The 26,052-nt window shown below is 37.6% G+C and overlaps 1 protein-coding gene across 17 annotated transcripts in view; it reads left to right on the forward strand.

Annotated features, from left to right (window-relative positions):
* LOC125170263 (coiled-coil domain-containing protein 7-like) overlaps nt 1–9,945 on the forward strand; it is a 305,241-nt gene extending 295,296 nt beyond the window's left edge. For 13 of the 17 annotated variants that reach the window (XM_047866717.1, XM_047866716.1, XM_047866726.1 and 10 more), the window contains 2 exons: nt 7,361–7,483; nt 9,826–9,945. In XM_047866717.1, the coding sequence (XP_047722673.1) occupies nt 7,361–7,483; nt 9,826–9,866 (164 nt within the window). In that variant the 3' untranslated portion in view covers nt 9,867–9,945. Of the gene's footprint in view, nt 1–7,360; nt 7,484–9,825 lie in introns of those variants that run through there. The other 4 variants (XR_007153953.1, XR_007153951.1, XR_007153952.1 and 1 more) reach the window with 3 other exon arrangements.
* The last annotated feature ends 16,107 nt before the right edge of the window (nt 9,946–26,052 follow it).

Consider the following 26,052-nt stretch of genomic DNA (forward strand, 5'->3'; position numbering starts at 1 on the left):
TGAATGATGTTGGAAAATTGGTTATCAATATGCAAGAACAAAACAACCATATTTTATATCATTAACAAAAATTAATTTGAAATAGATTAAAGATTTATGTGGGATCTGAAACCTCAATACTCCTAGAAGAAAACAGGTAAAAAGCTCCTTGACATATACATTGGCAATGATATTTTTGACATTACACCAATAGCACAAGCAACAAAAACAAAAGCAGGTGGGACATCAAACTAAAATTTCTGCTCAGCAAAAGGAACCATCAACAAAATGAAAAGGCAACCTACAGAATGTGAGAAAATATTTGAAACCATCTATCTGATAATAACTTAAAATCCAAAGTATGTAAGGAACTCTTACAACTCAGTAGCAAAAAAAGGAGCAGGAGGGACAGGGGGGAGGAGAAGGAAAAACCCTAAAACTAAACAATGCTATTATAAATGGTCAGAGGATGTAAATAGACATTTTTCAAAGAAGACATACAAAGAAGCCAATGGGTACACAAAAAAGTGCTTGACATCACTAATCAAGGAAATGCAAATCAAAGCTACAATGAAATATCATTTCACACCCATTAGAATGGTTATGAGCAACAAGATAAATGGTAAAAAAATGTTGGTGAACATGTCGGGAAATGGTAACATTTGCACATTGTTGGTGGGATTGTAAATTGGTGCAACTACTATGGAAAACAGTATAGATGTTCCTTCTAAGATTGGCATGTGAAAAAGCCCAATGTACAAGCAATTTTGAAGTCTCTTTGCATTTGTTAGCTTTTGTTCCATTTACTAAAGTTATATAGCCAAGATCAGAGTTTTATGAGAGGATATGAATACCAGTAGTCAAGAACACATCAAGGCCATTATTGAAACCAATCCACCATAGTATGTCCTCTGATTGCAAATATTCTTGATACCCCTCCCATGCAAAATACATGTGCTCTTCCCAAAACCCCACAAATTTGTATTAAAATTTTGCACTAGGGCCAAAGATCACTTTTTTTTATCTATAATCATTTTCAGAGGCAGCTCCTCTGATGTGACTCCCTGCAAAACACACACACACACACACACACACACACACACACTTACACACAAATACAGTAACAATACAGGGATAGGCCCTTCAGTAGCCAGTCCTTTACAAAAAGGTGGCTCCCTCCCAAAAAAAACAAACACGCACATAGCAGTCAATGATCCATACAGCATATAGTTAGGTTGCCTTTTCCATCATTCAATTATACTATATTTTAATTATATTGTAATTTTCTCAATAAAAATATGCATGCAAAAAAGAAAAGAACCAGGGTATTGGGAGATCCTAGGATGAAATGCAGACTGGAACATATGGAACATACAAGTATATGACAATTGATGTCACAATCATGAGAGCATAACATGTCCCTTCTTTTGTGCCCCCATTCTCAACAACAAAAATTTGGCACCCATTCATGAACAAAAGTACAACTGAAGTTATGGGATACAGCATCATACACCAAGAGACCTGGAAAAGCCTTGCCCACCTGTGCATCAGGTAATAGGCAGACAAACCTCCATCTTGGCTGTGGACTCTGAGGTAGCTCATGAATGGTTCCAACCCCTCTTGGCCACAGTCAGGGAGCATCTGAAGAACACCGACTTGACCAGTCACCCACAGACAAGAGAGCTTTGTGGAAGTCCTGGTTTCTAGATAAGAAATTCCATTACTTTGTTGGAGCAAAAAATAAGATTTTGGACACATTGGATTAGATAAGAAGAATAGTTTGACTCTGCCTGCATCACATGTCCCCCAACGTGGTACAGCTAAGGCCAAGTGAGACTTTCTTATTCCATGATTTCTCCCACTGTGAGGGAAGGGAGAATAGGTTAGTTGTGCAGGACACAAAGCATCCAGCATACTAAATTATGGGGTGAGAGGAGATCAGGAGAGTGGCAGATACGATTCTCAGAAAGCATTAAAGGGATATAGTTATGCTGTCTTGTGGATTCCTATCAGGAAATCCACCCATGAGATGCTGGGAAAGCCTCACTTGCAGATCCCCCCAACTAGTTGCAGGCATCCCCAGTAACAACCTTATCTCACCCACATCTCCCCCAGCTCTGCAGCCAACTCCCTGTGCATGCTCCTGAGAGTGCTTTGTTGAACAGCTAGGAGCACTTGCAGAAAACAAGCCAGGTTCTGTGGGCTAGAGAAAAACTACAACTTGAGCTGTAGGGAAACAACTTGACCTTAGGGAAAACAAAAGGGAAACTAAACTGTCAGCGCTTGGCCTGGTCTGTTGCAAGATCCAGAGAAAATATACAAGTTTAGGAATTCTGCCACAGGAGGGAGCAAGAAATATGGAGCGGGGTTGTGCAGTCAAGATGGGAGAAAGCCTCTGGATTTCTAGCAGAGCTGATGAAAGGCAGTCCTTCCCTGAAGGCAGTTAGTAATGGAGAAGGTGACTACTACTTCAAATGTAAGACAGCAACACAAAACTCCAAGGTATATGAAAAATCAAGGAAACACGATACCACCAAAGGATTACAATAATCTTCCACTACCAAACCCAAAGACACAGAGATCTAAAGTTTACCATATAAAGAATTCAAAATAGTGGTTTTATTATATAAATATATATGGGAAATAAATTGTATATAAAAATATAATTATATATTATTTGTATATAAAATATAATGTTCATAATAGAATTGAATATATATAATGGAATACTATTCAGCTATAAAAAAGGAAATCCTGCCATTTTCAGCAACATGGATGGACCTTGAAGGAATTATGTTAAAGTGAAACAAGTCACACAGAGAAAGACATACAATATGATCTCATTTATATGTGGAATCTAAAAAAAAAAAAAAGCTGAACTCATGGAAACAGAGAATAGAATGGTGGTTACCAGAGGCTATAGGTTGGGGAAATGAGGAGATGTTGGTCAAAGAGTACAAACTTCCAAGTTAGAAGATGAATAAGTTCTGGATATTTAATGCACATCATGTACAAAACAGATGAACATAAAGGAAGGGAAGCAAAAGTAATATAAAAACAGGTAGGGGGACAAAACATAAAAGACTCTTAAATATAGAGAACAAACAGAGGGCTGCTGGAGGGGTTGTGGGAGGAAGGATGGGCTAAATGGGTAAGGGGCATCAAGGAATCTACTCCTGAAATCATTGTTGCACTATATGCTAACTTGGATGTAAATTAAACAATAAAATAAAATAAAATAAAATAAAATAAATAAGTAAATAAATAAATAAAGCACATCGTGATGATTATAGTTAACAATACTGTATTATATGCTTGAAAGTTGCTAGAAGAGTAAGTGTTAAATGTTCTCACTACAAAAAGATATGGTAATTATGTGATGTAATAGAGGAATTAGCTAATGCTATGGTAGTAATCATTTTGCAATAGATAACTGTGTCAAACCAACACATTGTACACCTTAAACTTATGCTATATTATATGTCAAACATATCTCAATAAAGCTTAAAAAAAACAATAAACGCATGACATAATCTTACTGAGAGAAGTAGAGAAAAATGAGTGCTCAAAGGAACTGGAAAAGAGTGCTTTGAGTGGATACTGCAAGGCTAAAGACACAAACAACTGCATAAATATTGTACTCTAGTTGGTAAATTTGTTTCTCAGAGAGGTACAGATTAGCAACTATATAAAAAAAACACTTGAATGAGGCACAAATTGCATATCAGAAAATCTATCCCATCTTAATTGTATGAGTCAAGGATTTTAGTAGATTTATCTAGGTATGCAGTCACCATCTTAATTCAGTTTTAGAACATTTTTGCCATTCCCACAGGATCCCTAATGATAGTTAAGTTAGTTCTCACTCCCCGTCCCAGGCAAACTACTAATCTGCTTTTGGTGCCTATCAATTTGCCTTTTCTGGACATTTCATATGAATGGAATCAAAGAATACATGGTGTTTTGTATGTAGCTTCTTTCAGTGAGCATGATTTTGAAGTTCACCCATATAGTAACATGCATCATTTTTATTGCTGAATAGTATTCCTTTCTATGGCTGTAGCACATTTTTTCCCTCAGCATTATTGCCACTTTTAATGACAATTTGAAAAAGTAAAATTAGGATTATTACATCTTACCTCTGTATCTCAAACTTTAAAAAAATTTTTTATGTTTATTTTCGAGACAAAGAGAGACAGTATATGAGCAGGGGAGGGGCAGAGATAGAGGGAGACACAGAATCCTTATCAGGCTCCAAGCTCTGAGCTTTCAGCACAGAGCCCGATGCAGGACTCAAACCCGTGAACCATGAGATCATGACCTGAGCCAAAGTCGGACGCTTAACTGACTGAGGCACCCAGGCATCCCTGTATCTCAAACATTTAATTATTATTTCTGAAAGAGATATTTGAAAGGTTAAGAGAAACACTGAGATGAAACATATACTTAATTTTCAAAGCCTTAAACAAATAATTGAGTTAAACTTGGTTCCTAGTGATACAAATGAAATACTGTAGCATTGTTCTCCAAGTACACTGAAGTGTAGCACATATTTTTTATCCATTCTTAGGCTGATGGACATTTAGGTTCATTTCACTTTTTGGCTATAATGAATGTTGCTCTCAATATTCCTATGTTGGTCTTTGTGAAGACGTAAGTTTTCATTTCTCTTAGGTGGATATCTAGGAGTAGAGTTACCATGTTGTATGGTAAATTTATGTTTAACTATTTTTTAATGTCAAACTTTTCTAAAGTGGCTGTACAATTTTACCTACAGACAAGCAAGGTATGAATGAATTTATTTCTTCATAGTCTTTCCATCATTTGGCTATTGTCCATCCTTTTGATTATAGACATTCTGTTGGATGCGAAATGGCATTTTATTGTGGTTTTCATTTACATTTTCCTGAAAAATTATTTTGGGAATCTTTTCATGTATTTAGTACCCATTTGTATATGTCTTTGGTGAAATGTCTTTTAAAACTTTTTAATTTTTGCCCATTTGTAAAGTTTAATCTTTTAAGTTCTTAAAATGTTAAGAATTCTTTTTATATTCTGGATGCAACTTCTTTATTGGATACATAATATGAAATTATTTTCTTTTAGTCTGCAGCTTGTCTTAACTTTCTTTATTACATATATATGTAATATATATATATATATACATATGTATATGTATATATATACACACATGTATACACATGTATATATATACATATGTATATGTATATATATACACATGTATACACATATATATATACATATGTATATGTATATATATATATACACATGTATATATACATATACACATATATATGTATATATATACATATATATGTAATATATGTAATACATATATATATATACATGTATATGTATTATATATATGTGATTATTTTGAGAGAGAGAACATGAATGGGGGAAAGGTGTAAAGGGAAAGAGAGAGAATCTTAAGCAGGCTCCATACTCAGCACAGAACCTGACGTGTGGCTCAATCCCACAACCCTGGGATCATGGCCTGGGCCAAAATCAAGAGTCAGGCACTCAACCGACTGAGCCACCAAGGCATCTCTCATTTTAACTTTTTAAAAAAGGTTTTATTTATTTTTGATAGAGAGAGACAGAGCATGAGCAGGGGAGGGGCAGAGAGAGGGTGAGACACAGAATCCAAAGCAGGATCCAGTCTCTGAGCTGACAGCACAGAGCCTGATGTGGAGCTTGAACCCAAGAACCATGAGATCATGACCTGAGCTGAAGTCAGACCCTTAATCCACTGAGCCACCCAGGCACCCCCCTCATCTTAACTTTCTTTTTTTTTTTTTTTTAACGTTTATTTATTTTTGAGACAGAGAGAGACAGAGCATGAACGGGGGAGGGGCAGAGAGAGAGGGAGACACAGAATCGGAAACAGGCTCCAGGCTCTGAGCCATCAGCCCAGAGCCTGACGCGGGGCTCGAACTCACAGACCGCGAGATCGTGACCTGGCTGAAGTCGGACGCTTAACCGACTGCGCCACCCAGGCGCCCCGACATCTTAACTTTCTTAATGGCAGTCAAAAGTTTTAAATTTTTATGAGGCCCAATGTATTAAATTTTCTTTTATGAATCATGCTTTTAAACTTGTATTTAAAAAACATTGTCTAATTAAAATGTCAAGATTTTCTATTTTTCTAAGACATTTATAGTATAACTATAACATTCAGGGATGTAATTTACTTTGAGTCAATTTTTATATATAATGAGAAGTTACTACCTAGTGTCATTTTGTATCAGCCTGAAGTATTCTCTTTAGCATTTCTTCTAAGACATTTTTGCTAATATAATAACAAATATTGTTAGTTTTTTTTAATCTAGGAATGTTTTTGTTTTATCTTGAATAATAATTTTGCTGGGTATTAAATTCTTGATTGTGAATTTTTGCTTTCAGTACTTGAATTTTTTTTAACATTTATTTATTTCAGAGAGAGAGAGACAGAGCACAAGCAGGGAAGGGGCAGACAGAGAGGGAGACACAGATTCTGAAACAGGCTCCAGGCTCTGAACTGTCAGCACAGAGCCTGACACAGGGCTCAAACACACAAATTGTAAGATCATGACCTGAGCCCATACTCAGCCTGGCCCGTGCCACCCAGGCGCCCCTTGTATCACTTTTAATATGTCATTCCACTGAGTTCTGTCCTCCATTGTTTGTGATAGAAAGTCAGATGTTGATCTACTTAATAGTTTTATTGATATATAAGCCACATACCATTCATTTCACTCATGTACAGTGTGTAAATCAATGGCTTTTAGTACATTCACAGAGTTGTGCTTCCATCACCATGTTCAATTTTAGAACATTTTCATTATGTGGAAAAGAAATATTCATACTCCAAGCCATCACCCACCAATCTAATTTCTGTCTCTATAAAATTTCCCTACACTGGCCACTTCAAAGAAATGGAATTTATATAGATGGTTTTTTGTGACTTGTTTTTTTTATAACTTAGCTCTGATCTCTAAAACTATCCTTCTTGGGGCGCCTGGGTGGCTCAGTCGGTTGAGCGTCCGACTTCAGCTCAGGTCACGATCTCACGGACCGTGAGTTCGAGCCCCGCGTCAGGCTCTGGGCTGATGGCTCAGAGCCTGGAGCCTGCTTCCGGTTCTGTGTCTCCCTCTCTCTCTGCCCCTGCCCCGTTCATGCTCTGTCTCTCTCTGTCTCAAAAATAAATAAACGTTAAAAAAAATTAAAAAAAAATAAAAAATAAAACTATCCTTCTTAATGTATATTTCTTTACTAATTAATCATCTCAAAAATTTAGTTATTTCAATTTTATTGGCAAGTGTATCAAAATTAGTTACAAATGTAATCTAACAGTTAATATATTTTCTAATATTTCTAGAAAGATCTGAATACATTTCACCCCATGTGAATAAACCTCCAAAAGCATATCACAGAACATCTAGGGCTGGGTCAACCATTTATAAAACCATCCAGTTTCCTTCACTAAATAAAGAACCTCCAGGTAATTTTTATTCTTAGTGTACAATGTGATTTTTTTTAATTAGTAAAGCATTAATTATATGTAAATAACCAGATTGTACCAGTCTTAGTCATATAACCAGCTTAGCAAAACATAAGTGAAAGTAAACACTGATTAAGCTCATCTAACATATATGCATTTTTATATATCTCTTCCTTCCCTGTTACCACTAAATTGGAGTTCCATTTTTTTCAACCTTCTTTTCTTGCTATTATAGATTCTGCAGATGGCTGAGATAAACCCATCTTATAATCCTCCTTTTTATATTTATACATTTTCCTTTTGTCCAACCCCAGGCAGGATCTGCAACAGAGAAACTCAACATGAGGGTAAATTGGGAGGAAAATAAACATTATTTTTACTTTTCCCTTTTCCTTCATTACTATCTCCCCAGCCAATATCTAGGAACTAATTTATAGATGCCATTTCTTATTATTGCTCCAGAGGCATTATATAATCATCATCTTAGTATATTTCCTATAGATACTGAATTTAAAGGTTTTTTTTAAAATGTAGGTTATTTTTATTTGGTCTATTATATTTTTCTAAAGTCCTAAGTAATTATACATACTACCAATACTTTGGCCAGTTTTTCTTTCTCACTGTGCATCTTTATCTCAACATTTATCCATTGGCTACTTTTTACCATTCTATGGGTATGTAATTCAGAGATAAAATAAATTTGACTATTAAGTAAGGCATGATTAGGCAAACAAGAATTCTGTAAATTCAGAAAAATTAATTATAATATGCTTTTTAGATTCAGATAAGCTCTCCTCTTCTTAACTGCCAGACAATGAGATCAGTAGTTTTATAGTATATGTACATTTTAGACAAATGTAATTTATTTTAGATTCACCTGCTACTTCATATAACCTACAATACTGCTTTCCATTTATTAGCTCCTACTTTACCAACAATTTGGGTTTTCTCTCCTAAGCTAAAGCTTTCCCTTTGATAGAAGCATTAATTATAAGCAGTTATATTGCCTTAAGAAACAAGAAAGAGAAAGAGAATAGCAACTAACAAATAGTCTGAATAATTCACTATCTAAATTTCTATTCCATAATTAGAGAAAAAAAATTACTATCTTTTATGGATAGAATAGAAATGATTCTATTATAAATGTTTTTATTTTCTATCAAACTATCAAGCCTTTTAACCTAAAAATAATAACAGATAAACATTTTTAGAGCAAACACCTGCCTTAAGGAAATGAAAAAATTAAAAATGTTTTATTTCTTTGTACAACATATATTGTAGAAAATGCATTAACTTAGTAAGTTTTTCCCACTAACTTTGAGAAAATACCATCTAAATACCCGACATTCTGTTTATTTTAGTGTATTTTTCTTGAAATGAGCAACCTGATACTATTTTCTTTATACATAGTTTTGTTTTTAACTGTTGAAAGTATGTATCTTAATAACAGTATTTGTAAACATGTTTCCATTAACACTAGATCTTTCACTGTAGTAATATAAAACTTTTTAATAAAGATATACTGTTTATATAGAGATAAAAACTTTATATGACGATTTATCAATTTAATTGTTTAAGTATTTTTTACTGTCATACTGAAAAAAAACTCTTCTAGCATTTTTTAAAAAGTTTATTTATTTTAAAAGAGAGAGAGTGTGTGTGCATCCATGCGAGTTGGGGAGGAGCAGAGAGAGAGAGAGAGAGAGAGAGAGAGAGAGAATCCCAAGCAGGCTCCACACTCTCAGCTCAGAGTCTGATGCGGGGTTCAGACTCACAAACTGTGAGATCATGACTTGAGCTGAAATCACGAGTTGGATGCTAAACCAGGTGAACCACCCAGGTGCCCCTCTTCCTCTGGCATTTCTGTATACAATATTTCTAATATTTCTTTTCTTGATTTGTACTCTTACTGTTTTTTTTTTGTTTTGTTTTTAAGTATATATTTATTTATTTATTTATTTATTTTGAGAGAGAGAGAGCATGAGTGGGGTAGGGGCAGAGGGAAAGGGAGAGAGAATCTCAAGCAGGCTCCATACTGCCAATGTGAAGCCTGAAGTGGGGCTTGAACTTACCAACCTTGAGATCATGACATGATTGGAAATCAAGAGTTGTCCACTTAACTGACTGAGCTACCCAAGAGCCCTGGTTTTGTTTTTAAATATCAAATTCCCAGCAAGGAAAAACCAGAGAAAAAATATTTGTGTTAGGAAAGCTGCTTTAAATTATTTTTAAAATTTAAGGAAGGTGTGCTTTAGAAGTGGATTAAGATTTATTTTAAATTTTTAAAAGTTGAAATCAGATCATTTATAAGATAATTTAGTAATATTATTTTCATCTTCTAGGGCATCCAAAAAATTCTATCTCAAACAAAAAAAAATGTTGAACTTACAAATACTCTGCTTGCTGTGATGTCTACAACTAAAAAACCTATCTATGAAGGTAAAAAAGAAAAAAAACACTGCTTTACAAAGACAAATGAAATAAAACTTTGTATTATGTTTCCATTGTTTTTATTTACCAATCACCTTAAACCTATGGACCCCCTTCTCCAGAAAAACAAATGTTATGAACCAAGTATATTTTTCTAAGCCTTTATATATATATATATATATATATATATATATATATATATATAAGTTTGCTGGTTCTGTACATAATAGAATCATTTGTATAGATCCTTCTTGCTTCCAATCCAGATAAACTGATAATATATATCTCTTTTATATCTCATACCTTTAAGTTGCTACATGATATTCTATAATGTGAATGTGCTATACTTTATTCAACCATTCTTCTACTAAATGACATTTAGATTCTTCTCAAATCGGGTTTTTTACTACTATAGGCAATGGTACAATAAATATCACTATACATATTTATCTATGTTATGGTGATTGTATTTCTATAAAAGAGAGCAAGTAAACATGTATTACATTAAAGATATACACATTTTTTATTTTAATATATGTTTCCAAATTACTTTTCAAATGATAATAATTAATAATTCTGCTAGCAATTTCATGAATGACATTTCTCAGTATGTTAATCAGCCCTAGACTTTTCATACATTGGAAAACTTAATACTGTTAAGCTATCAATACTATGTAAAGTAATCTACAGTTTGAGTGTGATACGTATCAAAAATCCCAGCAATGTATTTTAAGGAAATAGAAAAATCCATCCTAAAATTCATATGGAATTTTACAGATACTAAATAGTCAAAATGATCTTGAAGAAAACAAAGTTGGAGAACACACAGTTCATTATTTTGAAACTCACTACAAAGTGACAGTAGTCAAAACAGTATGGTACTGACATAAAGACAGACATACAAACTAAGGCAATAGAATAGAGGACCCAGAAATAAACCATCACATATATGGTCAAATGACTTTGACAAGGAGACCAAGACCATTTAATGGGAAAAGGAGAATTGTAAAACATATGGTGTTGAAGAAACTGGATGTCCACATGCAAAAGAGTTAAATTATATCCCTACCTTATGCCTTACCTTACAGCTTAAAATAGATCAAAGACCTAAAACTAAGTGCTAAACTATAAAACTCTTGGAAGAAAACATAGGGTGAAATTGTAAAGACATTGTATTTGACAATAACTTCTTGGGTATGACACCAAAGGCACAGTCAAACAAAGCAAAAATGGACAGGTTTTATCACAATTTTAAAATTATTCATCAAAAGACAAGGCTAATAAAGTAAAAAGGAAACCCACAGAATGGGAGAAAAAATATTTGCAAATCATATATCTGAATAGCAGTTAACAACCAGAATATACAGAGAACTCTTAAGCTCAACAATGAAAACAAAAAACTTGATATAACAGTGAGCAGAGGACTTTGATAGACATTTCTCCAAAGAAGATATAAAATAGCCAATAGAGACATGAAAATATGGTAAATATCACTATTCATCAAGGAAATGCAAATCAAAACCACAATGGGATATCACTTTACATCCAGAAAGGTAGCTATTATGAAGGGAAAAAGAGGAAAAAAGAAAGAAATATTGGTGAGGATGTGGAGAAATTGGGACTCTTATGCACTACTGTTGGAAATGTGAAATGATGTAACTGCTATGTAAAGCAGTATGGTGGTTCCTCAAAATATTAAATATGGCATTACCATATGATTCAACGATTCCATTCCAGATATATACCCAAAAGAATGAAAGCAAGGACACAAAATGATCTTTGTTTATAGCAGCATCATTCATGATAGGTAAAAGAAGACTTTCAAACGTCCAACAGTGGTTAATGGACTAAAAAAAAAAAATGTGGCATATGTGTGCAATGGAATATTATTCAGCCTGAAAGAGGAAAGAAAACCTGATACAGCATGGTTTAGCATATAACATGGATGAATATGAAAGACATTATACTAAGTGGAATAAACCAATCACAAAAGGACAAACACTGTATGATTGCACTTACATGAAGTATCTTAACATGGTCAAATTCATAGAGATAGTAAGTATAATGATGGTTTCCAGGAGCTGGGGGGAATGGGAATGGAGAATTATTTTTTAATGGGTAGAGTTTCAGTTTTATAAAATGAAAAATTTCTGAAGATGGATAGTGGTGATGGCTGCACAGTATGAATATATTTAATGCCACTGAAGTATATACTTAAAAATGGTTTAAAGGGTAAATTATATATTATGTAGATTTTACTGCAATTTTTAAAATAAATAATTAAAAAATAAAAATAAATGCATACTAAATATGTTTTAAATTATGGTTATTTATTTTAATGAGAACTAAGCATATTTTAATATTGTTATTATTAATTATTTTAATTTTCTCCAAGAATCACCTACTTATTATATTTCTGGTAGTTGCTTTTGTTATTGCAGAATTTTTTTGTGTAATAGGATTTAATTTTTTAAAAATTTTCTCTCAATTCAAATTTACAGAGAAATTGAAGGACTTACAGAAGGAATTCTCATATAGCCTATACCCAGATTCATCAATTGTTTATATTCTGTATTTTTGTCTTATCATTTTCTCTATGTTCATATATATATGATATAGATAGATTAGATAGATATAAATGTGTGTCTATCACAAACATATTATTTTCTCTGGAATGTATAAAGGTAACTTGGAAGAAAGTGACCATATTCTCATCTCCATACCTTCAAATCTAAGCACACAATAAACACTATAAAAATAAATGAAAATTAAATATCAATGTAGTGATTAATTAACTCACCACACTCAGGGTCAGGGAGGCAACACTGACCACAGGAAGCAAGGAGAGCCTCTGCAGACAACTGGACTAAAGGATAGAGCACCCAGAACACAAAGCAGAGCACATGCAGCACACACCAGAGATATCCCCCTGAAGTGTCAGGCCCTGGGCACTACATGACCTCTTCTTCATAAGGCCATTACTTTCAGGAGCAGAAGACATGACTGGCTTTCCTAACACAGAGAAGAAGGAAGAGGCCTTGACAATGCAAAGATGGAGGAATTTATCACAAATGAAGGAAAAAGATAAAGCTACAGCCAGAGATCTAAGTGAAACAGATATAAGTAACACGCCTGATGGAGAATGCAAAACAGCAATCATAAGGATACTCACTGGGCTTTAGAAAAGAAAAGAAGACACCAGTTGAGACCCTTACTGCAGAGATTGAAGAGTTAAAATGGAATCAGAGATGAAGAATACTATGAATGAGATTAGAAACAGGCTTGATGCGATTTTGGCAAGGGAAAGGGCAGAAGATGGCAGTGTAGTAGGACACTGGGCTCACTCCGCGTCCTGCTGATCACTTTGATTCCACCTACAGCTGCCTAAATAACCCAGAAAACCACCAGAAGACTAGCAGAACAGAGTCTCTGGAGCCAAGCGCAGACGAGAGGCCCACGGAAGAGGGTAGGAAGGGAGGAGAGGCGGTGCACGCTACACGGACTGGCAGGAGGGAGCCAGGGAGGAGGGGCAGCCTGCCGGCCAAGCAGAGCACCAGAGTCTGGCTTGCAAAAGCGGAGGGGCCAGACGGAGTGTGTTCCGACAGCAAGCGGGACTTAACATCTAGGAGGTTATAACTTAACAGCTCTGCTCAGAAAGTGGGAAGACTGCAGGAAAAGGGAGGGACAGTTGCTGAGCCCCCGGACGACAGAGCTCAGTTTGTTGGGGAACAAAGGCACTTGCCACCGCCATCTCCCCTCGCCCATCCCCCAGCCAAAATACCAAAGGGAACCAGTTCCTGCCAGGGAACTTGCTTGCTCCGTACAAACACCCAATGCTGTGCTTCTGTGGAGCCACCCCTCCAGCAGCGGGTCTGACTCCCTCCCGCTGCCACAGGGCCCCTCCTGAAGTGGATCACCTAAGGAGAAGGGAGCTAAGACTGCCCCTCCTTCCCCCATGCACCTTGCCTACCCGCCCCAGCTAATACGCCAGATCCCCAGCACAAGCCTGGCACTGTGCAAGTAGCCCAGACGGGCCACACCACCACACAGTGAATCCCGCCCCTAGGAGAGGGGAAGAGAAGGCACACACCAGTCTGACTGTGGCCCCAGCGGTGGGCTGGGGGCAGACATCAGGTCTGACTACGGCCTGCCCACCAACTCCAGTTATACACCACAGCACAGGGGAAGTGCCCTGCAGGTTCTCACCACACCAGGGACTATCCAAAATGACCAAATGGAAGAATTCCCCTCAAAAGAATCTCCAGGAAATAACAACAGCTAATGAACTGATCGAAAAGGATTTAAATAATATAACAGAAAGTGAATTTAGAATAATAGTCATAAAATTAATCACTGGGCTTGAAAACAGTATAGAGGACAGCAGAGAATCTCTTGCTACAGAGATCAAGGGACTAAGGAATAGTCATGAGGAGCTGAAAACGCTTTAAACGAGATGCAAAATAAAATGGAAACGACCACGGCTCAGATTGAAGAGGCAGAGGAGAGAATAGGTGAACTAGAAGATAAAATTATGGAAAAAGAGGAAGCTGAGAAAAAGAGAGATAAAAAATCCAGGAGTATGAGGGGAAAATTAGAGAACTAAGTGATACACTAAAATGAAATAATATACACATAATTGGTATCCCAGAGGAGGAAGAGAGAGGGAAAGGTGCTGAAGGGGTACTTGAAGAAATCATAGCTGAGAACTTCCTTGAACTGGGGAAGGAAAAAGGCATTGAAATCCAAGAGGCACAGAGAACTCCCTTCAGACGTAACTTGAATCGATCTTCTGCATGACATATCATAGTGAAACTGGCAAAATACAAGGATAAAGAGAAAATTCTGAAAGCAGCAAGGGGTAAACGTGCCCTCACATATAAAGGGAGACCTATAAGACTCGTGACTGATCTCTCTTTTGAAACTTGGCAGGCCTGAAAGGAATGGCAGGAGATCTTCAATGTGTTAAATAGAAAAAATATGCAGCCGAGAATCCTTTATCCAGCAAGTCTGTCATTTAGAATAGAAGGAGAGATAAAGGTCTTCCCAAACAAACAAAAACTGAAGGAATTTGTCACCACTAAACCAGCCCTACAAGAGATCCTAAGGGGGATCCTGTGAGACAAAGTACCAGAGACATCGCTACAACATAAAACATATAGACATCACAATGACTCTAAACCCCTATCTTTCTATACTAACACTGAATGTAAATGGATTAAATGCGCCAACCAAAAGACATAGGGTATCAGAACGGATAAAAAAAACAAGACCCATCAATTGCTGTCTACAAGAGACTCATTTTAGACGTGAGGACACCTTCAGATTGAGAGTGAGGGGATGGAGAACTATTTATCATGTTACTGGAAGACAAAAGAAAGCTGGAGTAGCCATACATATATCAGACAAACTAGACTTAAATTAAAGGCTGTAACAAGAGATGAAGAAGGACATTATATAATAATTACAGGGTCTATCCACCAGGAAGAGCTAACAATTATAAATGTCTATGCGCTGAATACAGGAGCCTCAAATATATAAAACAATTACGCATAAACATAAGCAACCTTATTGATAAGAATGTGGTAATTGCAGGGGACTTTAACACCCCACTTACAGAAATGGATAGATCATCTAGACACACGGTCAATAAAGACACAAGGGCCCTGAATGATACATTGGATCAGATGGACTTGACAGATATATTTAGAACTCTACATCCCAGAGCAACACAATATACTTTCTTCTCGAGTGCACATGGAACATTCTCCAAGATAGATCATATACTGGGTCACAAAACAGCCCTTCATAAATATACAAGAATTGAAAGTATACCATACATACTTTCAGACCACAATGCTATGAAGCTTGAATTCAACCACAAGAAAAAGTATGGAAAACCTTCAAAAGCATGGAGGTTAAAGAACACCCTACTAAAGAATGAGTGGGTCAACGAGGCAATTAGAGAAGAAATTTAAAAATATATGGAAACAAACGAAAATGAAATTACAACAATCCAAATGCTTTGGGATGCAGCAAAGGCAGTCCCGAGGGGAAAATACATTGCAATCCAGGCCTATCTCAAGAAACAAGAAAAATCCCAAATACAAAATCTAACAGCACACCTAAAGGAAATAGAAGCAGAACAGCAAAGGCAGCCTAAATCCAGAAGAAGAAGAGACATAATAAAGATCAGAGCAGAAATAAACAATGTAGAATCTAAAAAAACTGTAGAGCAGATCAAGGAAACCAAGAGTTGGTTTTTTGAAAAAATGAACAAAATTGACAAACCTCCAGCCAGGCTTCTCAAAAAGAAAAGGGAGATGACCCAAATAGATAAAATCATGAATGAAAATGGAATTATTACAACCAATCCTTCAGAGATACAAGCAATTATCAGCGAACAATGAAAAATTATATGCCAAGAAAATGGACAACCTGGAAGAAATGGACAAATTCCTAAACACCTACACGCTTCCAAAACTCAATCAGGAGGATATAGAAAGCTTGAACAGACCCATAACAAGCGAAGAAATTGAATCAGTTATCAAAAATCTCCCAACAAATAAGAGTCCAGGACCAGATGACTTCCCAGGGGAGTTCTACCAGACGTTTAAAGGAGAGATAATACCCATTCTTCTCAAGCTACGCCAACAAATAGAAAGAGAAGGAAAACTTCCAGACTCATTCTATGAAGCCAGTATTACTTTGATTCCTAAACCAGACAAAGACCCAGTAAAAAAAGAGAACGTCATGGGGCGCCTGGGTGGCTCAGTCGGTTGAGCATCCGACTTCGGCTCAGGTCATGATCTCACGGTCCCGTCCGGGAGTTCAAGCCCCGTGTCAGGCTCTGTGCTGACCGCTCAGAGCCTGGAGCCTGTTTCGGATTCTGTGTCTCCCTCTCTCTCTGACCCTCCCCCGTTCATGCTCTGTCTCTCTCTGTCTCAAAAATAAAATAAAATGTTAAAAAAAAAAAGAGAACTTCAGGCCAATATCCCTGATGAATATGGATGCAAAAATTCTCAATAAGATACTAGCAAATCGAATTCAACAGCATATAAAAATAATTATTCACCATGATCAAGTGGGATTCATTCCTGGGATGCAGGACTGGTTCAACATTCACAAATCAATCAATGTGATACATCACATTAATAAAAGAAAAGAGAAGAACCATATGATCCTGTCAATCAATGCAGAAAAGGCCTTTGACAAAATTCAGCACCCTTTCTTAATAAAAACCCTTCAGAATGTCGGATACAAGGAACATACTTAAAGATCATAAAAGCCATTTATGAAAAGCCCACAGCTAACATCATCCTCAATGGGGAAAAACTGAGAGCTTTTTCCCTGAGATCAGGAACACGACAGGGATGCCCACTCTCACCGCTGTTGTTTAACATAGTGCTGGAAGTTCTAGCATCAGCAGTCAGACAACAAAAGGAAATCAAAGACATAAAAATTGGCAACGATGAAGTTAAGCTTTCACTTTTTGCAGATGACATGATACTATACATGGAAAATCCGATAGACTCCACCAGAGGTCTGCTAGAACTGATACATGAATTCAGCAAAGTTGCAGGATACAAAGTCAATATACAGATATCAGTCCCATTCTTATACACTAATAATGAAGCAACAGAAAGACAAATAAAGAAACTGATCCCATTCACAGTTGCACCAAGAAGCATAAAATACCTAGGAATAAACCTTACCAAAGATGTAACAGATCTGTATGCTGAAAACTATAGAAAGCTTATGAAGGTAACTGAAAAAGAAATGGAAAGACATTCCCTGCTCATGGATTGGAAGAATAAATATTGTCAACATGTCAATACTACCCAAAGCTATCTACACATTCAATGCAATCCCAATCAAAATTGCACCAGCATTCTTCTCGAAACTAGAACAAGCAATCCTAAAATTCATATGGAACCACAAAAGGCCCCGAATAGCCAAAGTAATTTTGAAGAAGAAGACCAACGCAGGAGGCATCACAATCCCAGACTTTAGCCTCTACTACAAAGCTGTCATCATCAAGACAGCATGGTATTGGCACAAAAACAGACACATAGACAAATGAAATAGAATAGAAACCCCAGAACTAGACCCACAAACGTATGGCCAACTCATCTTTGACAAAGCAGGAAAGAACATCCAGTGGAAAAAGTCTCTTTAACAAATGGTGCTGGGAGAACTGGACAGCAACATGCAGAAGGTTGAAACTAGACCACTTTCTGACACCATTCACAAAAACAAACTCAAAATGGATAAAGGACCTGAATGTGAGACAGTAAACCATCAAAACCCTAGAGGAGAAAGCAGGAAAAGACCTCTCTGACCTCAGCCGTAGCAATCTCTTACTTGACACATCCCCAAAGACAAGGGAATTTACAGCAAAAGTGAATTACTGGGACCTTATGAAGATAAAAAGCTTCTGTACAGCAAAGGAAACAACCAACAAAACTAAAAGGCAACCAAGGGAATGGGAAAAGATATTTGCAAATGACATATCGGACAAAGGGCTAGTATCCAAAATCTATAAAGAGCTCACCAAACTCCACACCCGAAAAACAAATAACCCAGTGAAGAAATGGGCAGAAAACATTAATAGACACTTCTCTAAAGAAGACATCCGGATGGCCAACAGGCACATGAAAGATGCTCAACGTCGCTCCTTATCAGGGAAATACAAATCAAAACCACACTGAGATATCACCTCACGCCAGTCAGAGTGGCCAAAATGAACAAATCAGGAGACTATAGATGCTGGAGAGGATGTGGAGAAACGGGAACCCTCTTGCACTGTTGATGGGAATGCAAATTGGTGCAGCCACTCTGGAAAACAGTGTGGAGGTTCCTCAGAAAATTAAAAATAGACCTACCCTATGACCCAGCAATAGCACTGCTAGGAATTTATCCAAGGGATACAGGAGTACTGATGCATAGGGGCACTTGTACCCCAATGTTCATAGCAGCACTCTCAACAATAGCCAAATTATGGAAGGAGCCTAAATGTCCATCAACTGATGAATGGATAAAGAAATTGTGGTTTATATACACAATGGAGTACTATGTGGCAATGAGAAAGAATGAAATATGGCCCTTTGTAGCAACGTGGATGGAACTGGAGAGTGTGATGCTAAGCGAAATAAGCCATACAGAGAAAGACAGATACCATATGTTTTCACTCTTATGTGGATCCTGAGAAACTTAACAGAAACCCATGGGGGAAGGGAAGGAAAAAAAAAAGAGGTTAGAGAGGGAGAGAGCCAAAGCATAAGAGACTCTTAAAAACTGAGAACAGGATCCAGGAAGATGGCGGCGTAGGAGGACGCTGGGCTCACCGCGCGTCCTGCTGATCACTTAGATTCCACCTACACCTGCCTAAATAACCCAGAAAACCGCGAGAGGATTAGCAGAACAGAGTCGCCGGAGCCAAGCGCAGACGAGAGGCCCACGGAAGAGGGTAGGAAGGGCGACGAGGCAGTGCGCGCTCCACGGACTGTCGGGAGGGAGCCGGGGCGGAGGGGCGGCTCCCGGCCAAGCAGAGCCCCTGAGTTTGGCTTGCAAAAGCGGAGGGGCCTGACGGACTGTGTTCCCACAACAAGTGCGACTTAGCGTCTGGGAGGTCATAAGTTAACAGCTCTGCTCAGAAAGCGGGTAGGCTGGAGGACAAAGGGAGGGAGAGCTGCTGAGCCCCCTGACAACAGAGCTCAGTTTGGTGGGGAACAAAGGTGCTCGCCAGCGCCATCTCCCCCACCCATCCCCCAACCAAAATCCCAAAGAGAACCAGTTCCTGCCAGGGAACTTGCTCGCTCCGGGCTAACATCCAACTCTGCGCTTCTGCGGAGCCAAACCTCCGGCAGCGGATCTGACTCCCTCCCGCTGCCACAGGGCCCCTCCTGAAGTGGATCACCTAAGCAGAAGCGAGCTAAGCCTGCCCCTCCTGCCCCTGTGCACCTTGCCTACCCACCCCAGCTAATACGCCAGATCCCCAGCATCACAAGCCTGGCAGTGTGCAAGTAGCCTCAACAGGCCACGCCACCCCACAGTGAATCCTGCCCCTAGCAGAGGGGAAGAGAAGGCACACACCGTCTGACTGTGGCCCCAGCGGTGGGCTGGGGGCAGACATCAGGTCTGACTGTGGCTCTGCCCACCAACTCCAGTTATACACCACAGCACAGGAGAAGTGCCCTGCAGGTCCTCACCACGCAGGGACTATCCAAAATGACCAAATGGAAGAATTCCCCTCAGAAGAATCTCCAGGAAATAACAACAGCTAATGAGCTGATCAAAAAGGATTTAAATAATATAACAGAAAGTGAATTTAGAATAATAGTCATAAAATTAATCGCTGGGCTTGAAAACAGTATAGAGGACAGCAGAGAATCTCTTGCTACAGAGATTAAGGGACTAAGTAACAGTCAGGAGGAGCTGAAAACACTTTAAACGAAATGCATAACGAAATGGAAACCACCACGGCTCGGACTGAAGAGGCAGAGGAGAGAATAGGTGAACTAGAAGATAAAATTATGGAAAAAGAGGAAGCTGAGAAAAAGAGAGATAAAAAAATCCAGGAGTATGAGGGGAAAATTAGAGAACTAAGTGATACACTAAAATGAAATAATATACACATAATTGGTATCCCAGAGGAGGAAGAGAGAGGGAAAGGTGCTGAAGGGGTACTTGAAGAAATAATAGCTGAGAATTTCCCTGAACTGGGGAAGGAAAAAGGCATTGAAATCCAAGAGGCACAGAGAACTCCCTTTAGACGTAACTTGAATCGATCTTCTGCATGACATATCATAGTGAAACTGGCAAAATACAAGGATAAAGAGAAAATTCTGAAAGCAGCAAGGGGTAAACGTGCCCTCACATATAAAGGGAGACCTATAAGACTCGTGACTGATCTCTCTTTTGAAACGTGGCAGGCCAGAAAGAATTGGCACGAGATTTTCAGTGTGCTAGACAGAAAAAATATGCCGCCGAGAATCCTTTATCCAGCAAGTCTGTCATTTAGAATAGAAGGAGAGATAAAGGTCTTCCCAAACAAACAAAAACTGAAGGAATTTGTCACCACTAAACCAGCCCTACAAGAGATCCTAAGGGGGACCCTGTGAGACAAAGTCCCAGAGACATCACTACAAGCATAAAACATACAGACATCACAATGACTCTAAACCCATTTCTATTTGCTGTCTACAACAGACTCATTTTAGACCTGAGGACACCTTTAGATTGAGAGTGAGGGGATGGAGAACTATTTATCATGCTACTGGAAGCCAAAAGAAAGCTGGAGTAGCCATACTTATATCAGACAAACTAGACTTTAAATTAAAGGCTGTAACAAGAGATGAAGAAGGACATTACATAATAGTTACAGGTTCTATCCACCAGGAAGAGCTAACAATTATAAATGTCTATGCACCGAATACCGGAGCCCCCAAATATATAAAACAATTACTCATAAACATAAGCAACCTTATTGATAAGAATGTGGTAATTGCAGGGGACTTTAACACCCCACTTACAGAAATGGATAGATCATCTAGACACATGGTCAATAAAGAAACAAGGGCCCTGAATGACACATTGGATCAGATGGACTTGACAGATACATTTAGAACTCTGCATCCCAAAGCAACAGAATATACTTTCTTCTCGAGTGCACATGGAACATTCTCCAAGATAGATCATATACTGGGTCACAAAACAGCCCTTCATAAGTTTACCAGAATTGAAATTATACCATGCATACTTTCAGACCACAATGCTATGAAGCTTAAAATCAACCCCAGGAAAAAGTCTGGAAAACCTCCAAAAGCATGGAGGTTAAAGAACACCCTATTAACGAATGAGTGGTCAAGCAGGCAATTAGAGAAGAAATTAAAAAATATATGGAAACAAACGAAAATGAAAATACAACAATCCAAACGCTTTGGGACGCAGCAAAGGCAGTCCTGAGGGGAAAATACATTGCAATCCAGGACTATCTCAAGAAGCAAGAAAAATCCCAAATACAAAATCTAACAGCACACCTAAAGGAAATAGAAGCAGAACAGCAAAGACAGCCCAAACCCAGCAGAAGAAGAGAAATAATAAAGATCAGAGCAGAAATAAACAATATAGAATCTAAAAAAACCATAGAGCAGATCAAGGAAACCAAGAGTTGGTTTTTTGAAAAAATAAACAAAATTGAAAAACCTCCAGCCAGGCTTCTCAAAAAGAAAAGGGAGATGACCCAAATAGATAAAATCATGAATGAAAATGGAATTATTACAACCAATCCCTCAGAGATACAAACAATTATCGGGGAATACTATGAAAAATTATATGCCAACAAATTGGACAACCTGGAAGAAATGGACAAATACCTGAACACCCACCCTCTTCCAAAACTCAATCAGGAGGAAATAGCTTGAACAGACCCATAACCAGCAAAGAAATTGAATCGGTTATCAAAAATCTCCCAACAAATAAGAGTCCAGGACCAGATGGCTTCCCAGGGGAGTTCTACCAGACGTTTAAAGGAGAGATAATACCTATCCTTCTCAAGCTATTCCAAGAAATAGAAAGGGAAGGAAAACTTCCAGACTCATTCTATGAAGCCAGTATTACTTTGATTTCTAAACCAGAAACCCAGTAAAAAAAGAGAACTACAGGCCAATATCCCTGATGAATATGGATGCAAAAATTCTCAATAAGATACTAGCAAATCGAATTTAACGGCATATAAAAAGAATTATTCACCATGATCAAGTGGGATTCATTCCTGGGATGCAGGACTGGTTCAACATTCGCAAATCAATCAATGTGATACATCACATTAACAAAAAAGAGAAGAACCATATGATCCTGTCAATCGATGCAGAAAAGGCCTTTGACAAAATCCAGCACCCTTTCTTAATAAAAACCCTTGAGAAAGTCGGGATAGAGGAACATACTTAAAGACCATAAAAGCCATTTATGAAAATCCCACAGCTAACATCATCCTCAACGGGGAAAAACTGAGAGCTTTTTCCCTGAGATCAGGAACACGACAGGGATGCCCACTCTCACCGCTGTTGTTTAACATAGTGCTGGAAGTTCTAGCATCAGCAATCAGACAACAAAAGGAAATCAAAGACATAAAAATTGGCAAAGATGAAGTCAAGCTTTCGCTTTTTGCAGATGACATGATACTATACATGGAAAATCCGATAGACTCCACCAGAGGTCTGCTAGAACTGATACATGAATTCAGCAAAGTTGCAGGATACAAAATCAATGTACAGAAATCAGTTGCATTCTTATACACTAACAATGAAGCAACAGAAAGACAAATAAAGAAACTGATCCCATTCACAATTGCACCAAGAAGCATAAAATACCTAGGAATAAATCTAACCAAAGATGTAAAGGATCTGTATGCTGAAAACTATAGAAAGCTTATGAAGGAAATTGAAGAAGATTTAAAGAAATGGAAAGACATTCCCTGTCATGGATTGGAAGAATAAATATTGTCAACATGTCAATACTACCCAAAGCTATCTACACATTCAATGCAATCCCAATCAAAATTGCACCAGCATTCTTCTCGAAACTAGAACAAGCAATCCTAAAATTCATATGGAACCACAAAAGGCCCCGAATAGCCAAAGTAATTTTGAAGAAGAAGACCAACGCAGGAGGCATCACAATCCCAGACTTTAGCCTCTACTACAAAGCTGTCATCAAGACAGCATTGTATTGGCACAAAAGCAGACACATAGACCAATGGAATAGAATAGAAACCCCAGAACTAGACCCACAAACGTATGGCCAACTCATCTTTGACAAAGCAGGAAAGAACATCCAATGGAAAAAAGACAGTCTCTTTAACAAATGGTGCTGGGAGAACTGGACAGCAACATGCAGAAGATTGAAACTAGACCACTTTCTGACACTATTCACAAAAATAAACTCAAAATGGATAAAGGACCTGAATGTGAGACAGTAAACCATCAAAACCCTAGAGGAGAAAGCAGGAAAAGACCTCTCTGACCTCAGCCGTAGCAATCTCTTACTCGACACATCCCCAAAGACAAGGGAATTTACAGCAAAAGTGAATTACTGGGACCTTATGAAGATAAAAAGCTTCTGTACAGCAAAGGAAACAACCAACAAAACTAAAAGGCAACCAATGGAATGGGAAAAGATATTTGCAAATGACATATCGGACAAAGGGCTAGTATCCAAAATCTATAAAGAGCTCACCAAACTCCACACCCGAAAAACAAATAACCCAGTGAAGAAATGGGCAGAAAACATGAATAGACACTTCTCTAAAGACATCCGGATGGCCAACAGGCACATGAAAAGATGTTCAGCGTCGCTCCTTATCAGGGAAATACAAATCAAAACCACACTCAGGTATCACCTCACGCCAGTCAGAGTGGCCAAAATGAACAAATCAGGAGACTATAGATGCTGGAGAGGATGTGGAGAAACGGGAACCCTCTTGCACTGTTGGTGGGAATGCAAATTGGTGCAGCCACTCTGGAAAGCAGTGTGGAGGTTCCTCAGAAAATTAAAAATAGACCTACCCTATGACCCAGCAATAGCACTGCTAGGAATTTATCCAAGGGATACAGGAGTACTGATGCATAGGGGCACTTGTACCCCAATGTTCATAGCAGCACTCTCAACAATAGCCAAATAATGGAAAGAGCCTAAATGTCCATCAACTGATGAATGGATAAAGAAATTGTGGTTTATATACATAATGGAGTACTACGCGGCAAGGAGAAAAAATGAAATATGGCCTTTTGTAGCAACGTGGATGGAACTGGAGAGTGTGATGCTAAGTGAAATAAGCCATACAGAGAAAGACAGATACTATATGGTTTCACTCTTATGTGGATTCTGAGAAACATAACAGAAATCCATGGGGGAGGGGAAGGAAAAAAAAAAAAGAGGTTAGAGTGGGAGAGAGCCAAAGCATAAGAGACTGTTAAAAACTGAGAACAAACTGAGGGTTGATGGGGGGTGGGAGGGAGGAGAGGGTGGGTGATGGGTATTGAGGAGGGCACCTTTTGGGATGAGCATTGGGTGTTGTATGGAAACCAATTTGACAATAAATTTCATATATTGAAAAAAAAAGTCAATTAGTGACTATCAAAAAAAATAAACTATTGGAACTACATGAAAATAAAAAGGTCTTTTCACAGAGAAGGAAACCATCATCAACAAAACTAAAAGGCAACCTATTAAATGGGAGAAAATATTTGCAAATAATTTGTCAGATAAGGGTTCATATCCAAAATATATAAAGAATATACACAATTCAACACCAAAGAAACAAATAATCCAATTTAAAGAATGGGCAGAGGACATGAATTGACATTTTTCCAAAAAAGACATGCAGATAGTCAACAGATACATGAAAAGATGTTCATCATTCATCATCAGGGAAATGCAAATCAAAACCACAATGAGGTATTAGTTTACACTTGTCAGAATCGCTAAAATCAACAACACAAGAAACAACAGGTATTTTCAAGGATGTAGAGAAATAGGAGTCCTTGCGCATTGTTGAGAATATAAGTTGGTACAGCCACTCTGGAAAACAGTATGGAAGCTTCTAAAAAAAAAAGGAAAGAAAAAAATACCATATAATCCAGTAATCCCACTACTGGTTGTTTATCTGAAGAAAATACAAACATTAAATCAAAAAGGGATTGCTTTCTTAATTTCCCTGATGTTTTATTTTGGTTTATAAAATGTTACTGATTTCTGTATGTCAATTTGGATCCTGCAACTTTACTGAATTCCTTTGTTAGTTCTATCATTTTTTGGTGTAGTCTTTTGGGTTTTCTATATATAATATAATCTGAAAACAACATTTTACTTCTTCCTGTCTAATTTGGATGAATTTTTGTTTCTGTTGTTTCTATAATTGCTATGACTAGAAGAACTTCCAGGACTCTTTTAAATAGAAATGATGAATGGGGTATTCTTGTCTTGTTCCTGATCCCTGATAAAAGTTTTGTGTTGTTGTTGTTGTTCTTGTTTTTCATTGAGTATGTTAGCTGTTGGCTTGTCATATCTGGCCTTTATTATGTTTAGGTACATTCCTTCTATACCCAATTTTTTGAGAACTTTTATCATGAAAGAGTGTT

This window comes from Prionailurus viverrinus, chromosome B4, assembly GCF_022837055.1.
Source record: "Prionailurus viverrinus isolate Anna chromosome B4, UM_Priviv_1.0, whole genome shotgun sequence".
Classification (NCBI taxonomy): domain Eukaryota; kingdom Metazoa; phylum Chordata; class Mammalia; order Carnivora; family Felidae; genus Prionailurus; species Prionailurus viverrinus.